At 47.1% G+C, this 17,961-nt stretch overlaps 1 protein-coding gene across 7 annotated transcripts in view; it reads right to left on the minus strand.

The window, feature by feature from the left end:
• Nucleotides 1–17,961, minus strand: part of USP19 (ubiquitin specific peptidase 19) — a 90,253-nt gene that overhangs the window by 44,746 nt on the left and 27,546 nt on the right. For 4 of the 7 annotated variants that reach the window (XM_088473218.1, XM_088473217.1, XM_088473214.1 and 1 more), the window contains exons 5-9: nucleotides 16,118–16,579; nucleotides 14,010–14,364; nucleotides 8,697–8,853; nucleotides 7,246–7,317; nucleotides 7,016–7,158 (exon numbers count right to left, since the gene is read on the minus strand). In XM_088473218.1, the coding sequence (XP_088329344.1) occupies nucleotides 7,016–7,158; nucleotides 7,246–7,317; nucleotides 8,697–8,853; nucleotides 14,010–14,364; nucleotides 16,118–16,579 (1,189 nt within the window). The remainder of the gene's footprint in view (nucleotides 1–7,015; nucleotides 7,159–7,245; nucleotides 7,318–8,696; nucleotides 8,854–14,009; nucleotides 14,365–16,117; nucleotides 16,580–17,961) is intronic. The other 3 variants (XM_088473219.1, XM_088473216.1, XM_088473215.1) reach the window with 1 other exon arrangement.

Consider the following 17,961-nt stretch of genomic DNA (forward strand, 5'->3'; position numbering starts at 1 on the left):
TTGTGCGCGCCTTGCATTGTGCACCTATAAATGGTGTAGGTTGTTAGTACAATATAAATAAATCATGTAGTGTTGCCACAATGTACCCAAATTCCTGACAGGCACAATGAAACAAAGTTGGATCATGGCATTCCTGAGAGTTAAAGGGACAGATGTACGAAGCACAGCCTCTATTGGTATACACAGCATAAGGATTAATGATTTCTGAGCTCAACTCACAAGACTTTTAAACGTATAATTCTCCATTTGTATATATTCATATTTTAGTGAAGCAGATTTCCCAGTAACATTCAGCATTCTCCACCTGTGTCTACATTGCTACAAGACACCATGCTGTCAGACTATCTGTCCGGAATAGCCACGTACCATTCCTTATCCATTAATACTGCTATGGGCCGTATTTAATTAGCGTGAAAACGGCAGTTTGTCAACAAAAAACTGCGATATTTTCACCAAAAAACAGGCGAAAACGCAATTGTCTAAAAAAAAAAAAAACTGGAGAAGTTTTCACCACCCCAGACCAGGTGAAAAAAAAAAATGCAAGATCCCTATTTTCGGCTAAAATTGGGGAGATTTCTTTCAGAACCCTTTGAACACCCCCCTAATGATAAATGCACCCATTTTTACGTACCCCCAATTTATGTGGAGCAGTAAATTTCCTGGAAAAAAAAAATTGCTTTGTATCATTTTCAACAGTTTTATTTTTTTACACCAAAAATTGCGCTTTCGTTTTTCGCCAAAGTGCGCAACTTACATTTTTTCTGGGTCATTTATCATTAGGAAAAGGGTTCTGAAATAAATCCCAACATTTTTAGCTAAAAATAGGGATTTTGCATTTTTTTTTCACCTGGTCTGGGATGGAGAAAAACAAGAGATATGGTAAGAACTTACCTTTGTTATCTCTGTTTCTACGAAGTCCATAGGGTCCACAGGGTTGACCTTGGGGTATAGGTTGGGAACCAAATCCGGGCACCACGCAGTTAAAGCTTTTAGCTCCCAGGATGCACTTGGGTCCACTCTCCCTATAACCCCGCCCCCCAGCCAGAGGCACCTCAGATTGTAAGTAGCCAAAGGCCGGAGGAGGAGAGAAAAAGAGAGAGAAAACTGGAACACTCTAGAACCATACTCACAGAAAAGGAGACGGGAAGCCGGTGACCAGTAACACAGCCCATATGAAGCCAGGTGCGTCAGGGCGGGCGCCCTGTGGACCCTATGGACTTCGTAGAAACAGAGATAACAAAGGTAAGTTCTTACCATATCTCTTGTTTTCTACTTCAGGGTCCATAGGGGGTCCACAGGGTTGACCTTGGGGATGTCCCAAAGCAGTTCAACCAAGGGTGGGGACGCTCCTGTGCTGAGAGGAGAATCCGTCGCCAAAAAGGAAGCATCCTGAGAGGCAAAGGAAACCAATGCCTAGAACCTTAAAAAGGTATGGACAGAAGACCACGTGGACACCTAGTAAGGCAAAACAGCCGAGGCGCCACGACGAGCCGCCCACGAGGGTTACACGGCCCGAGAAAAAAACAAGCCTCAACGACAGAAATGCCCACCCATGGGTAGGCCCCTGAGGAAGACATACGAGGCCATCCAGTCAACACTTCATTATAGGCCGGCCATCGTTTCCTGTTAAAACCAGAAACCGCAGACCACCAATAAGGAGTCCGCTTACCATAAGGAACTTGAACGGATCACATAAAGCCAAAGAGGCCGGACCACAGTCCATGAGGCCACAACAGCCGAGAGGACTGGGAACTGAATGGCCATACCATAAGTTCCAGAATAATATGGAACCTAAAAACCACTTTAAGAAGAAACACAGGGCGAGAGCAACTCACACCCTGACATGATGCCCTCCAGAAGAGGGAGCCACATGAGAACGCTCCCCATTCAGACACTCTCCTGGTTGATTTAAACACCCTGAGAGAGAGAGAGAGAGAGAGAGAGAGCTTAAACAATAGACCATGTAATGGCTATCACAACCAGCGGTTCCATTGACTGTCCCCGGAGGGAACAAAGAACCACTACTAACTCCCCAGGAGTCCCTAGGGAGGACAAGTGGAGACATAATCCAGAAAACACTCCAAAGGATGAACTGGATACCAGAGCGGAGCAATTCCATATCTTAACCATACCGACAGTGTAGAGATCCGCACTGTCAGGAAGGCCAGGCCAAGGGTGAAACCCAAGCCAGCTGGAAGGAATGCCAGAATATCTGGAAATCCTGGACACCGGAGGATCGTATCGACAGGTACGATACCATAAGAATTATGTATGCCACAGTCCGTGGCAGATCCCAGCAAAGTCTGGCCTATCTGCTCTAAACATCTCAATGAAGACAGAGCCAGGGAAGCCCGAGGACCACAGTAGGGGCGCAGTTAAAGACAAGCGATCCAGATCCAGGGAAAAACAAGGACCCTGAGACAACAGGTCCAGATAGTGAAGCAGTAGGAACGGAGCATCGAGGAGGAGACTCCGAAAATCTTAGTACCAGTGATGTCTGGGACGACCTGGAGCCCCCAGAAGGAAAGCCCCTCCGTCTCGAATTAAACTTCCGAAGACCTCGAGGAAGAAGGGAGACCGGAGGACACAGGTACACAAAGTGGAAGGACCACTTCACTGACAAAGAGTCACTGAAGGTAGCTTCAGTACTCCTAGAGCTGGACTGTAACACCGGTAATGTGTGATCGAGTCAGAAGGCCATGGGGATCAATCCCCTCAGGGAGGCCCCCTCTGCTCACCAGGAGTTGAAACCTCTCTTGGAGAAGAGACTAGTCCCCGGGATGCACGCCGTGACGGCTGAGGAAGCCCGCTTCCCAATGGAGAGCTCCGGGAATAAACACCGCAGAGTTGGCCAGGAGAAGACCCTTGGACTATGTCAGAATGGGTGACATTCCTAACATTGCCACCCAACTACCAGTGTTGCCTAGATGGAAGCCACTGTTGTGACACTGTCGGACTGAACCTATTCAGGTTTACCGTGACAAATGGGTTAGGCCAGAGTGAAAGTCCAAGACAGCTTAAAGTATCAACAAGGTAAGTGGCAGGGCAGAAGCGACAGACGTCCAACTGCCCCGAAATGAATGCGGACCAGACACTGTCTTTAGCAAAGAACACCCTGGACGAGATGGCCATAGCCACCCGGACAGAGACCAACTCGCCTCCGTAGAAAGTATCATCGTTCGAACAGCGATCCGATGGAAAAAACTCGATCCATCTGGAGGGGAGTCAATTATGGAAAGGCCTGGAATGGAACTGAGCACATTCCACCCTACCAAAAGGTAGACACTCTGGTAGACCGCGCATCACAAAGAGTAATGACATATGTCGACTGCGTAGATATCCGCACACTCGAAGTTGAAGAGTGGAGATCTTGTCTTACGCCAGAAAAATTCTCAGATCCTGAGAATCCAGCAGTGCTCCCAGATGAAGAAAACCCTGTGAGGGATGCAGGGAGGACTTTTCTGTGACGAGAAGAAGCCCCGGTTATCCTGACCTGGCGGTAAAGTACCTTGGTGATCCTGCTAAAAGTAGGAGACCGTCCAGAGAAAGGAGCATTCGGATACACTGAACAGGTGAACTGTCAGAAAATCCATAAAGCTGGTAAACCCCGGTGGAGTTGAGGACAGCCCCAAAAGGCAGAGCCCGAAACTTACAAGTGTTGCTGTGGCACAGCAAACCTGAACCCATGCTGATGAGAGGGCTCTGTATGTACCCGTAGGTACGTATCCTGAATACTCGGATATACCATAAAATCCCCAGGTTCCAAACATCGGATGATGGAGCATGGACGATTCCACCTGAGTCAAGGCACCGTTGGAATCTGATTCAGGGATTTGAGACAGAGTATAGGCAAAGGAGGACCAGTCGGTCACCGCCCCAAAAAGAAAGTAGAACAACCAGTCCCTCACTGAGATAGTGAGGTTGGCCGAAATAGCTCTGCTTACCACAAAGACTGTATAGCTTTCTGGGATTGTAAGGCCCTGATCAGTTCTGAAGAAGGGCCCGTGTAACAATGCCTGTGAGGAGGCTGCATGAGCAATGAGAGGCCGTTGAGAATCAGTACCTCACTCTGGAAATTCCCCAGATGTAGACCTGTCCCGTCAGGCTGAGGGTATATCCTCAGGTGTAGAAACAGGGTCGTCCGGAAGTCCAGGACTGCTCGGTACTGGATAAGGTGGCCCCCGTGGAGGCCGACAGCCTAGGAAAAAACAGGCCTTTAGGCTGACCCTGAGGACAAAAAGACTTAACAGAGTTAGTCCGAATGTAGTGGGAGTAGCTAAAGACGGTATCTCCCCATTAGTGATACTGCCAATGATGCAACGATCTTGTCAAGGTCAGGACCAAACAAGAACTTCCCCCTGGAAGGAGTGTGCACCTCTGCTTTCCCATAACGCAGCCATAGGGTACTGCGGCGGATACAGACGCCGCCGAAACCCTGAAAGTTAGAAGACCGGCATCCCATGAGGTAATCCCACATATGACCACTGCATATTTTGTGAGCGGCAAAAAGATATTTGAACCTCAGACGTGTTGGAGGGGAAAAACGTCACAAAAGCATCACCATGCGATGGCCATGGTAGGACGGGCAACAGGCCCTGAAAACGAGTACATTGATTTCAGGCAAAGTTACCACCTACGGATCCGTAAAATTCGTCCAGGCCGGGATGGGAGGCGTATTAATGCCTGTAACCCGATGATTAACATACAAATCCATCCCAGAAGGGGATTTCCATTACTTGTGAGGACCCTCAGGGAATGGGAAACAGGAGGCCTTTGTGACTCCTCGTATCTGGGGACAGCCAGACTCCCGCTATGAGATCCACCCGCTGGGCAGAAAACGGGAGATGTATGATACTGGTGCAGGATCGACATTCTCTATATCCAGAATGAGCCTGGCTACCAGCCCCAAAGCAGGGATAATAATACTTGAGATCGGCTCCCCCCCATGTGAGAGGGAAAGAGCCGAATATACCATCCAGTTCACGGCAGAGCCACTGGTCAGTAACCACAGGGCGTATATCACGCCAATTAGTATTTCGTATAAAACGACATCCACCAGGGTGGCCGTTGTGGTAATCCCTGCAAGGGGAATGACAGACCGATGTGGTATCGGAGGTAATTCATGTACTGTGAAAAACCCCGGCAGGGAGCGATAGTCTGTGACACAGGGGTAAATTGCAAGAAATTGCGAGATACCCCGAGTTCAAAAGGGCAGTATGGTGAAGTAACTCCAAGCGAGTGACGACAATGGGGCCCGCCCGGCGATCCTCAAAGGAGAGGATCCTGAGAAACAACGCCCTTTAAGGGGGTCGTGCAAGGGGCCCGGCACCAGATGGTGCCGCATACGAAAACCTTTCTGAGTTAAAATCCTCCGCACTAATTCCTGCAGGCTATGACTTGCAGGATAGCAATAATGGGTGCAGTATCGTGTGCAATCTCCTGGTCAGATATATCTGACTATCTTGACGGAAATATTAAGCAGCGCCATACCGGTCCTGACTGACGCTAAGATTAGCTGCAGGAACCCATTATCAGCGTACGCAACTCACAGTTCCATCTAAAATATGGCAACGTGCAGCACGCAACAGTATGTGACAAACCTCACAGATATTAACAAATATATATATGTGAGGTCTCAGAACCACCCCAGGTACACCTGTATTAGGGCAGATAAAGAAAAGGGATAGATATACACTGACAGGTGAGAGAAAAAGCAGACAGTCAGCACTAGCATAAGTCACATACAATGCAGAAAAATATATATACATACATAAGCATGACATATAATATACTGCACAATGTCGCTACATTCAACTGCCCAGATTCAGTGTCTGGGAAGGCTATAGCGCTGTGTACACTCACCCAAAATGGCCAGGTACGCAGGGGGACTGGACTCACTGACATCCTAAGAGTTCTGCAGCACCACAGAGAGAAAATGGCCGCTGGAGACCTCAGAAGAAGCGTGGCCCGCGGAGGAAGCAGCTCAGCGACGCCAGACTGTATTATTGAAAGGCGCGCTGAGCTGAGGGGAGGAGCCGCTAGACAGGGAAGGCTTCCTCCCCTGGCTAGCAATTAACCCCCCGGGATGCCGGCTCCCGCTGCCGCTATAATCCCTGGTGGGCTGTGGACACGCGGGGTATGCCTCCATGGAGGGGGAGCCCGCCGCCACCGCTAGCGCCTCCGGTCTGTCCCCAGAGACCGGAGGCATAAGGCTGCATGTACACGCGGGTCACCGCAAGCGGTGACCACGCGACTTACCTGTCCCCGTCGATCCGGCAGCAGCCCAGGGATTCCTCCAGAGCCCGGCTAGTACAGACTCTGGGGTCCCGCTGCGATCCCCAGATCTGTACTGGCGTCGCAGCGCCGGCGGGGTGTAGGAGCGGCAGCTCAGACGTCCATTGGACAGTCTGATGCTGCCGCTCTGAAGAGTAGTAAAAAAAAAAAATAATAAAATAAAACTCTTTTAAGCTTAGGGGCTGCTAAGCAGCCCCCCTGCAGTAACGGTGACCCGACTCCGGCCGGGCACCAACTTAAACTGAGGTGCCTCTGGCTGGGGGGCGGGGTTATAGGGAGAGTGGACCCAAGTGCATCCTGGGAGCTAAAAGCTTTAACTGCGTGGTGCCCGGATTTGGTTCCCAACCTATACCCCAAGGTCAACCCTGTGGACCCCCTATGGACCCTGAAGTAGAAAGTTTTCTCCAGTTTTCTTTAGGCAATTGCATTTTTGCCTGTTTTTCGTCGAAAAACGTCAGTTTCCGCCTATGGCGAAAAAAATGCAGTTTTTACCGCTAATTGAATACGCCCCTATGTGTCATGGTATGACTTCCTTAGGGATAAAAAGGTGACGTTTTGGCTTATTTTGGGTTGACCTCTATATAAAAATCGGCCCATTTCAGGTTAGAGATTATAAAATGTGGAGGGCAAGTGTCTGATCACAGGCGTAGTGTAACACCCCTTGCACGTTACTAACGAGCCACCTCCGCCTTCCCGCAGAAGGTAGAATTCAGGTGCAGACCTTGTGTGGCTGGCGCCTCCAGGCCTCCCCAGCGCTGGCACTGCTTCTTCTGCAGGGAGATATCAATGCGGGACCCTGTGAAGTTGTATCTGCACAAGTCGGGCTCTATAAGGTTCCTGCAAAATCGCACAGGGAGAGAATTGCTGTTCATCAATTGCAGGATATTAACAAGCAAACCAAAAAAATAAAAATAAAAAAATAAAAATATCTGGATAGGAACATCTCCATACCTGAGTTTTACCTGCCACCGGAACACAGTGTCTGGGCCGCAACCAGCATGGAGCCGAAGAAAGTTTGGGTCGCTGCAGAGATAAGGGACAAAGATTACAGCTTGTCAGGATGGTAGGTATTCATGAGACTAGCTCAGTACGGAAGCATGTAACAATTACTATTACCATCCATTCTGTATAGAGCGCGGACATTAGGCAGTGCTGTATAGCGCCGTAAGTAGTCAGCTGCTGGCAACCATGACCGCCCTCACTAATTACATAACTGTATCCCCTTCCTCTTCTGGGTGAGGTCTGCACGACAGTGCTGCACTGGCACTCAGGGCACCTTGGGGAGGGAGGGGGATTCATCAAGTCTTAGGGCCATATTCAATTAGGCTGCGAAAAGTCGATGACGTAATTTTCGCATGTTTGAATTATCCCCGTATTCAATTTCAAAGACTTTTCGTCGGTGCGAAAAGTCTTTGAAGGAAAACTGGGATAGGTTTTCACCATGTTTTACATGGCAAAAAAAAGTGCAGAATTGGGGTTTAGGGGTGCAGCTTAAAAAAAAAAAAAAAAAAAAAAAAAAAAATAGCCTGCACCCCTGGGAATAGTCTCAAAAAAAAAAAAAAAAAAAAAAAAAAAAAAGACACACAACAAAATAAGGAGACCCCCCCCAAAAAATTTACATTTTGGGGTTAAAAGAGGGGGAACAAGTTTTTGACTGAAGAAATTAATTCAGGGGGGGTTCCCAAGTATGCAGCAGGTGTTTAAAAGAATGCGGGTGGTAGCGGCGGGTGCATTTTTGAAGAATTTTCAAAATGCACTTTAGGGACTTAAAAATATGCTTGCACCCATTTTGATGTGCCCCAAATTTGATGGGAATAGTTATTTCCCCCCCCCCCCCAAAAAAAACCCAAAGTGCTATTCTTCACCACTTCTTCATAGCCGCTATTATGCACCTGCCACAGCGATTTAAAAATCCCGACAATATGCAGAAGGCCAAATCGGGGGTACCTATAGTGATTCCCCGTGTCAGGACATATTTTGGGGTATGCAAGGATCAATTCCCGAAAATTCAGAGGACTTTGCCAGTTTTTCGCCGGGTCCCAATTCCGCACCTGTTAAATTGAATACGGGGATAAGCGGGCACGCGCCCGATACTTTATCCCCACTCAAACCTCCGATGTGGAGCGAAGAGTCCAGCACTGACTTTTCGCTCCCACATTGAATAAGTGGAGAAATTGCCCAGAGCAACCAATCAGCTTCCGTCATTTATCTCGCACAGTATTTGAAATGACCGTTAGAAGCGGATTCGTTGGTTTGTCATTTCAAACACTGTGCTAGATAAATGACAGAAGCCGATTTTGGCTGCCTTGGGCAGCTTCTCCACCAAGGCTTGATACATTTCCCCCTTCATACAGAAACGAAGCTGTTGGACCAGAGCCGTGACGCACACTGCGGGCGGTTACCTCGTCTGAAAGACCAGCGTGAAATCCTGTTCCCGAAACAGCACCCGAGAGGTCTGCTTGCAGATTTCCTTCACATACACATGTACGACTACCACATCGTTCCCCTTCTCGTAGTGGTCATTCTTCACAAAGGTCAGATTGACATATGGCTCAAGATCTGCCGGGCACAAAAAAAAATAAAAAATAAAATATATATATATATATTATATATTTTTTACACATTAGTATTACAGATGAAATACATACATATACACTTCTGTGGCTATTGCATAATCTGGAGACGCGGCTTTTCCTGTCCAGAGAACTCTCCAACATGACCGGTACGCGCTGCATTGTGCAGTTAGCGGAATAGAATAGCCTGCTGTTGGGAGCAGTGAGCCGCTGTCTGTCAGATACCGGCTATAGCATGCAGGGGGCGCTGTGCTGGTGACAGACGCGCCTCGCTCAGAAATCATTATATTTGGTGACATAACATGGCAGTTCGGCTCAGAGCTGTCAGCGCTACACACTGAACATGGAAGAGGAGCGGAGTAGTACTATATTAAAGACCTGTCCATCTGACAAAAAGGGGACGTACCGGAAAGGCTGTTTTCATTTTAAACGCAACCAAGTTAATTCAATTTTAAGCAATTTTCTAAGCAAAAATATAAAAACCATTTAAAAGGGGAGATGTACTAAGCTCTGAAAAGTGATAAAGTGGAGAGGGATAAACTGCCAGACACTCAGCTCCTAACTGTCACAGGTTGTGTTTGAAAAATGACAGTTAGCAGCGGATTGGCTGGTGGTTTATCACTCTCCACTTTACAGAGCTTAGTACATCGGGCCCTTAGACTGTACAGAAAACAAACACAATTAACACACAACACAATAGCAAGTTCACTAACGTATAAGAGCAGTAAAATAGAACATCTACTTTTCCTCCTCTTGGTGGCAAATACTCATCAGCCACTACAGCCCTAGCCCAGGGACGGGCAAACCAGCGTCACATGGGGAAGGGAGTAGCGTGTTTTCTGGTGCCAGGAAAGACGCACATCCAATAACACCAATGACAATTATTGGCCAGCAGTCATTGCTTGGCCGCACTGTAGACCTGGCTGGGATCCTTAAGTCCTAACAAGCTATATACAGTGTTAGCTATTCAGCCTGTGACTATGGATTTGTAGTATACAGATGTGTTCTTCCACATCTTTGCTGCATTCGCACTAAAAAGCCCCTCTCAGAGCACCAGGTCCCTAGCGCAGGGTGTCTTATAACCGAAAATGCTGCACCAGCAGACGGTGCTGATTAATGTGATATGCGACACTTGTATATCTGTGTGCGACTGAGTCCCTAAATCCCTATACAAAGTGCTACAATGTAGCGGCCGCTGCTTTTTTTTTCATTCCAAAAATTCCATTGTGCTTCATATACAGGTGCACACAGGTATACAAGTGTCACATATCAAATTAACCAGCACTAGAGAGGCCAATCCCGTAATCGGAGGGAACCCGGGATATGAGGCCAAAAATGCCAGAATTTGAACCCCGGAATTGATTTATGGGATTGAACTACACATGATAGTTTTATCCGGGCAGCGTTGGATCAGAGCTTGTTGTCCGATGGGCAGGCAGTGCGGAGGGCAGGCTGTGTGACAGTCAGAAGTCACGCTACGCAGCCCCACGCCAGCCCTGCCCCCCCCTCAACAGCCGCACTTGACCACCCGTGGGGGTGAGCAACTGAGCAGTGAGTACTGACTCTGAGCCGCTGCCTGAAGTGATTGACAGTGGAGAGGAGACAGAGTGCTGGGCAGACGCCACGGCCACGTGTGCGCCAGCCACTGTCTGCTGTGAGCCACTGGTGGTGAGGTGAGTGACACTGTCACATTGTCACTGAGACTGGACTCCGGAGGACTGGGTGGACTGTCGTCGCCGTGTACCAGTGCTCCGCTGCCTGCTGTGTTTTGTGAATGCCCCTAGCTGGGTGAGGAGGACTGTCACTGGTGTGAGGACAGAGGCTGTCCTGTTGCCTGGAGTGTGCTGCTGACCAGGTGCTGCCTTCTAGATTGGACAGTGGAGTGGACTGTCTGGAGGGACCATGAAATGTTTCTTTTCTTACTGTGGTGCTGCTGGGGGGGGGGCATGAAATTAAAGTTATTTTATTCCTTTGGTGGGTTAGGGTGGATTTATATTATTCCTGAGGGGACTGGGCATTGATGTCTGATGTTCCTGTAAATGCTGTGTGGGGGCTGTGCTGGCTAAGGGGGAACGGACAATGACCATAAAAGCCATTTTTATCTCTGTGGGGGGGGGGGGGGGGCTCTGAAAGTTTTATGAACTGAACAAATGAGGCAGAATTGGCTTCTCTAAATCAGCACAGTCTGCTGGTGCGTCCTAGACGCATCTTATTGCATCACACAAAGACGCTCGGCGATAGAGTAGCGCTGGACCTGTCGGCTCACTCAGGCGGGTCGAGCTGCGTGGCGTATTGAGGCTAGATGTATGAGGACATCTATATATGCAGCCCTTTCATGAAAATGCTTAAAAGGACAGTTATAGATCAATTAGGAAGGTATGCATCCTTCTCAGTATCCAGGCGCTATTACGTTATCACAGTAGTCACATCTAACACATCATGGAGTGTAAAAAAGACAATTGGGGTCCTACACATTCCTATAGCAGGAGGCTACAACCACATAAGTGCAATACAGAAGGAGAGAAGACTGTAGCAGACTGTAAAGCAATTCCGGTATTTGCAAGTTTAATATATAGTTGAAGAGAACCTTGAAGTGATTCCATTGTTACATCTATTATCACTACAATACACTGTCACAACTATTCTGGGGACATGATACAAAATTCTCTTAGTGGCTTCCTGCTGCCTCTATTCCCCTCCTCGCATCACATGCAACCCTGTCCTCACTGACACATCACTCATCTCCTGATATACTCTGTGCTGCTGGGTGACCCTGCTCCTTCCACTATATAACTCTGTCTGTGGCTTCCTGCTGCCTCTATTCCCCTCCTCGCATCACATGCAGCCCTGTTCTCGATGACACTAATGGACAGGTCACAGTACACACTCCTCTGCTGCTACCGTGCAGATCATTTGGTTTTGCTGCGTATAAACAGGGCACACACTGAACAACCGATAACTGCAGTAATGTAGTCAGGCCCTTTTCAAACGTACCTTTAAAATGAGTTTTAGGTTTCACACATTTAAAATATAGTACGCTACACTAACGACAATAAGATGTCAGGTTTCTGCAGCAGCTAGGCCTCACTTAGGGGTACCTGTTCCCCAATTTATTCAGGACTACAAAGGTTATAGGCAATGATTAATAATACAAAGCACCTATTGCCTGCAGAATACGGAGCTCACACAGCCCATTTATACTAAAGGTGGGTAAAATACAATACAACTTAGTAAAATAAAATTAGAACACACTGCAACATATGTATCAAACTACATAGCTGTTCTGCGTTTCTAAAATGTCCTCATCACCTAAAGCACACGTTAAGACAAACACGGACGTTGGCAGCTCTTTAAAGAATATATTATTAGATACACAAATTGCATCTACACAAAGGCAAAAAGTTTGTCCAACTACACATCTCCGTGCGCACAGAAACCACCGCTAAGGCTTCGGTTACCTTCAGGGCAGCGATCGCACCGGTTGTTCGAGGGACAAAGCATAATATCCAGAATGTTATTAGTTCTGGTGACTTAGGACAAATTACAGATTCCTCCTACTAAAACTACACTGCAGAACCTCCAAAGTCCCTACACTCGGCACAATGCGAACACAAGAGAAATAAAACAAACTTGTAGACGAGATGGGAAAACAGTGTCCTCTCGCCGTCTCCAAGAAAACTACGCAGCTGGTAATATAATCTGGAAGGACGGCTGCTGGGGGGGGGGGGGGGGGGGGGGAGAGCGTAACCTTTTCCCTCCAGCCAGAGCTGGGCCATGGACTGTTTCATCAGTAGGCACAGACGGAAGCGAAGACTGATGTAGCAGAGATAAGTGACCTGTGACTGATGTGGAACTACAAGTCCCAACTTGTCCCTTTAGGACTTATAGTCCTGCGTCAACTGAACTGTAACAGGCTGTCCAAGTCTGTTGTATTAAGAAAGGACGACATCTAGTTATTAGCCCGAGCTATAGACTCTTCTGTTTAGAGGTGTCAGCCAGACCGAGCAGTCACTTAATGCCTAAAGCATTATAGATTAAAACAGACAACATAATTTTACCTTTTAAATGATCGCAGCTTTAAATCTATGTGCTAAATTGCTGGAATCCCGCCGGTTACAGGCTAAAAATCGACAGAATTGCTGTCGATCCTGCAACTCGCTACAAATGGCCCTAGAGGTTTGATTTACTGTGGGATAAGCTTTCATACAAAGCATCATTTATCATACATAGGAGCTGAGAAAATGGGTAAAAACCACTTGAAACATTAGGCACATTATACACATTTCAATAGCATCATTAATACTTTACATTGCAATGTTGGGGACAACTCCCCATAAAACATTCAATGGACTTTTCAGTACCCTAAAACATTGGACACACACACACAAATTTCAGATTAACAGTTGGCCCCAAACACACTTTGCTTTTGCAAAAACGACTGAATTTTGAGAGGCGCCCCGGAAAAGCATAAGGATACCCCCTTCAAGGTATATTTTTGGTGGGGGAAAAATAAATAAATAATTAAATGAATGGTGTGATCCTAAATGGAGATAATGTGGGGAGTTTTTAGTAGACCTTACACGTTCCAGCGCACCCATTCACATCAGGGTTGCCTACTCTCCCGATTCGGCCCGATAAACTGGTGCAGCTCCTGGCCCCCTGGAAAGGCAGGCAAGCCTCAAGACTGCTGCCGATCCCCACTGGCCCCCGCGAATACCTGTTAAACCCTTGCAGCGGGGAGGGGGGGGGCAGTGACGCGATTTACGCTGAATTGTGTCATTTTGGCCTGGCCCCGTTTGTTTTATCGGCATTGTGTAGTGGTGTCGGGGCCAAAATGACGCGATCGCTCCCGTCACTCCCGCAAATGAAATCTGCCCGCCCGGTCACACACCCTTTTGCCGGTCACGCCCCCTGCCCTGCCGATCGGGCTGCTCCCTTCCGGTAAGGAGTAGCCAGATAGTCGGCATGTATGATTTACATCTGGCACCAAAATCCAAGTGCAGTAACGTATGAGGGATAAAAATGTATTTTTCAAAAGCAAAAAAATAGGCAATAAAATTCATAAATGGTACAAAACCAGGTATTTCTTTATAAAAATGCAGACATAAGAATGAATCAACCACCCAGCCAGGCCGTCATTACCTTCTGGTGTATCTTCTAGACTGTGACCTGTGTCAGTATCCAGCTTTTCAGCTGTGCCCCCTGGCTGGCAGATGTCGCCTTGTGGTGTAATCATTGGCTGGGACCCAAGCACCGTTTCCTCATCATCAAGCACAATGTGCGTCTTTGGAACGTCGTCCTGGCCCTGGTCCTCGTTGACCCACTCTGTAGACGTTGAGGGCACCTTCGTAGCTGGCATCACGATATCCAAAGCCATGTCAGCTGGCACACTGTGACTTTGCGCGCTATAACATACCGGCTGTACTACAGGCGCAGCTGTCGGGAGCAACGTCTGCTGATCTGGAAGGCGCACTTTCACTTTCTCAGAAGAACCAACCTTCAAGAAATAAGGAACGGATCATGAACTAAAGGGACTGTTGAAGACTCAAAATCGGAAAATAAGGTAATAATGGCAAAGGCTGTAATTTGTTCATTAGGCAAAATGACCAAAGGGGCAAATTATTTTTTTATGACCACGTATGCGATCCAATGTGATCCCAGCCAACCAAACGGTACTGAAATACAGTCACTTAAAGCAGGCTCACTATGAATCTTATACCCATTCAGCAACCATCCCTGAAGAGCAGCCAATAGTCATTTTCCATTGTGGACAAAGTCAGATAGAAATGTTTATGAACGAAAAGTCAAAAACTGTAATTTATTATTTTATTTAATAAAGTTAAAAACATTTAAAAAAAACATTTACATATTTTATTTAGAATAAAAACAAATGTGCAGAGATAATAAGCCATCGCCCCCTTACTCCTCATTGTAACATTCCCTCCCACCAGTCACCCCCTCCCCCAGTGTGGGGAGGCATAACTACCTCCGCCCCCAGTATCCATAGGACCCCATTGTAGCACTATCCCACCAGTGCATTTTGTCACAATACAAGTACTCCGTGCAATAAATTTTCCCCTCCGCGGTGGCACTTATCTCCCCCATATGTAGAGGGAACCTGTTCATGGTTTAGGAACTCCTCGCACTTTTACAAGTGGCACATGTACTCTAGAATGCCGCTGCACTCTGGAGCGCAAATTCACGTGATGTCCGCGGTCAGAGGCCGCTACCATCACTGATGGGAAAGCAGGAGGATACTTTGTGCAGAAACGATTTCCACTTTAAAAGTCGGGGGGAGGGACGGACGGAGAACGGCGTTGTCGCGTGAAACGCAACTGCATCAGTGAGAGCCAAGCTGGCTGTGGTCGCATCCCAAGAGACCGCACCAATCGGGGTTAACACAACTTTTTTTTTTTTTTTTTAAAGGAAGACGCCCCACCATCCACCCCCTCAAAAAACAAACAAACTCCATAAGAGCGGGGATTAGTCACTATTTTTAGAAGCGGCTCCACTTTACATTTGGTAATCCGAGCCAGAGGGACAACGTGTGGATGTATAATTTTAGAAAACATCCGTCATCCAGCCAGTGGCACTTAGTAATCAGATGACCTTGTGTAGTTCACCGCTGCCCCCCTACCCCCCAATTACATTCCACAATACTGCTTTGGTTGTACATTTATTTATGGCTTAACCTAAAACCTATTGACATCTTACAGTCAGAACTGCAAGAGCTTTATAAAAAAAAGGTTAATTCCTTAAAGGTACGAAAGCTTGCCAACTTCGAGATGTATTTTTTTTAAACATATAAATGTATTTCTTTAAAAGTGCCTCATCACCCCCCCCCCCCAATCAATCCCTAATGCAAATCTCTCTATCTGAGTGTTCTCCTGTGTGATAGGCGCCAGCTATTATTTCTTAATGACACTATTCATGCACACGGTGACTCCCAGCTCTGCTGTGGATGGGAGGAGCGTGTACGCAGCATCTTGCTGTATACTGGCTGCAGAACGCTCACAGTACCAAACCCACTACAAGACCCCAAGCTCTGCAGGATTTGAGAGTTAAGAATGTGAAAGTAATATATGTTCCCATGACAAAAACATTTCTACAAATTCAAGACAACACTTTAAAGTCTCTGAAATCCAGATCTAAAAGAATAAAAAGGAAGACCGGGGTGAGCAGATTACCGGCAGGGCAGAAAATGGTTAAAAAGCAAAATACAACAAAGAGCAGAGCTCAGACGTCCCTACCTGGTTTCCTTGGCCATTATGTAGTTCCACTCCGTGGCTTGCCGGTTTAGGCGACACCGAGCTATCCCCACCTTGGACTCTGTCCAAAGACTTGTTTGGCCCTTTGCAGACGACAAACTTTGGGCGCTCCTCGGAGCTGGCAGCTTTCTGGCTCCTAGGACTGGCCTCGCGAGCGGAGGCGGAGGGAAGAGTCTTGGGGGGCGAGCCTCCCTTAGCGCGTGTCCCGCTCGGCGCGGCAGGTCTCCGTGTAAGGGGACTCCTCGCACCAGCCTTCGGCTCGGCCGCTTCCTGCTCTCGTTTGATGGTCTTCAGTTCAGATTCAATCTTACTCATCACGGCAGTCACACTGGGTTTAGCTGGATGGGCATCAGATATGGGCAGTTTCACAGGGACCTTTGCCTTTACATTTTCCTTAACTGTAGCCAGCTTTCCTGGCTCCTTCAGAATATCTTTCTTCTTTTTCTGTCCAGGAATGAAAAAAAAAAAAATATATATATATATATATCATTTTACATTAAATGTAAAGCATTTAATTCAGTTGTTATTTTAATATAGAGAAAGTCTAAAAAGTACGACAGCACTGAGGGAAGATCACAGTATAATTCATGGAAGCCACAGGCAGTAAAGCTGTAATAAAGACTAAGGATCTCCTATGAGATGGTTTATAATATATATGAAAGGCTATTGCCACCTAAAAATGCATTTGTAATAGCTCCAACTCCCTGCCTAACTAATTCTTCATATGCACTATAATAGGGACCCCCTGTGGAGGCTTCTGGTTTGAAGGACACTAAAAGGCCGACACTGCAGGTCCAAGGATACAAAGGTCAACATGGCAATTTTTTATTTATTTATTTTTTTATTTATTTATATTTTTTTAAGGTTGACGGTTAGGCACCAAAGGGAGAGTTAGGTTTAGAAAACAAAAAAATGTGTCGACCAATCTCATGTCGACCTCTTGACACTGTCGCCCTACATCAACGTCAACCATTTGCACCTGTCGACCAATTGCTGTTGACCTATTTAGTGTCAATTATACCCATCTCTTCTACACCCCCCTCCCCCCCCACGCAGTGCTACGACTATTGCTCCTCCTTGTGCGATCGAAACAGGTAAAACTTTCCAATGGTACATACACACGGTACGATCTGTGCCACCAATGACTGTAACACCACATCCTGCAACATCTCCGAACAGGCAAAGTTGAGGATATCGTCCAAGTTGGCCTGCATGCATGGATAGTCCATGCGGGAACATGTCAGGTTGGTGACTGCAAAAAAGTGAACGATACTGTTATCGTTCATGAAAGCCGTACCTTATGTACGCACCATTAGACCACAGTTAAGGCCAGTTAAGGGCCACTAGCAGACTGTGAAATGACTGCACGATTACAACATTGTAATCGTGCAGTCGTTTCAGTGTGTGCTGTGCCTACACTGAACGATCAGTCCTTCAGTGTAGGCGCATCCTCCCTTATCCCCGAACATGGCCAATCTGTTATCGGCAAATTGACCAGCATGTTCGGACGATGATAGATGTCAAAAACAACCAGCGGGAGCGCGCATCGATGGTCGTTTGACATTTTCATGGCCGATTTGCAAGCATTTGAACGATATAGTTCAATCAGTAATTTTAATCGGGTAGTGGATAGCAGACTTTAGCGTGACAGAGGCTGAACCTTCCTTTCTACCAAGTAGCTGACACAGGGACAAGACGATGCGAGACTCGTGGGGGTGAACTGCCCCTAACTACAGGAATCCCCTGGGAAGAGGAAAGGGGAGTGTATAAATTATACAGCAACACTAAACCTGAATCAGTAAGCTTTAACGCCGGCCTCACCCTAA

This window comes from Taudactylus pleione, unplaced genomic scaffold (genome assembly GCF_031769625.1).
Source record: "Taudactylus pleione unplaced genomic scaffold, aTauple2 ptg000133l, whole genome shotgun sequence".
In the NCBI taxonomy this organism is placed as follows: domain Eukaryota; kingdom Metazoa; phylum Chordata; class Amphibia; order Anura; family Myobatrachidae; genus Taudactylus; species Taudactylus pleione.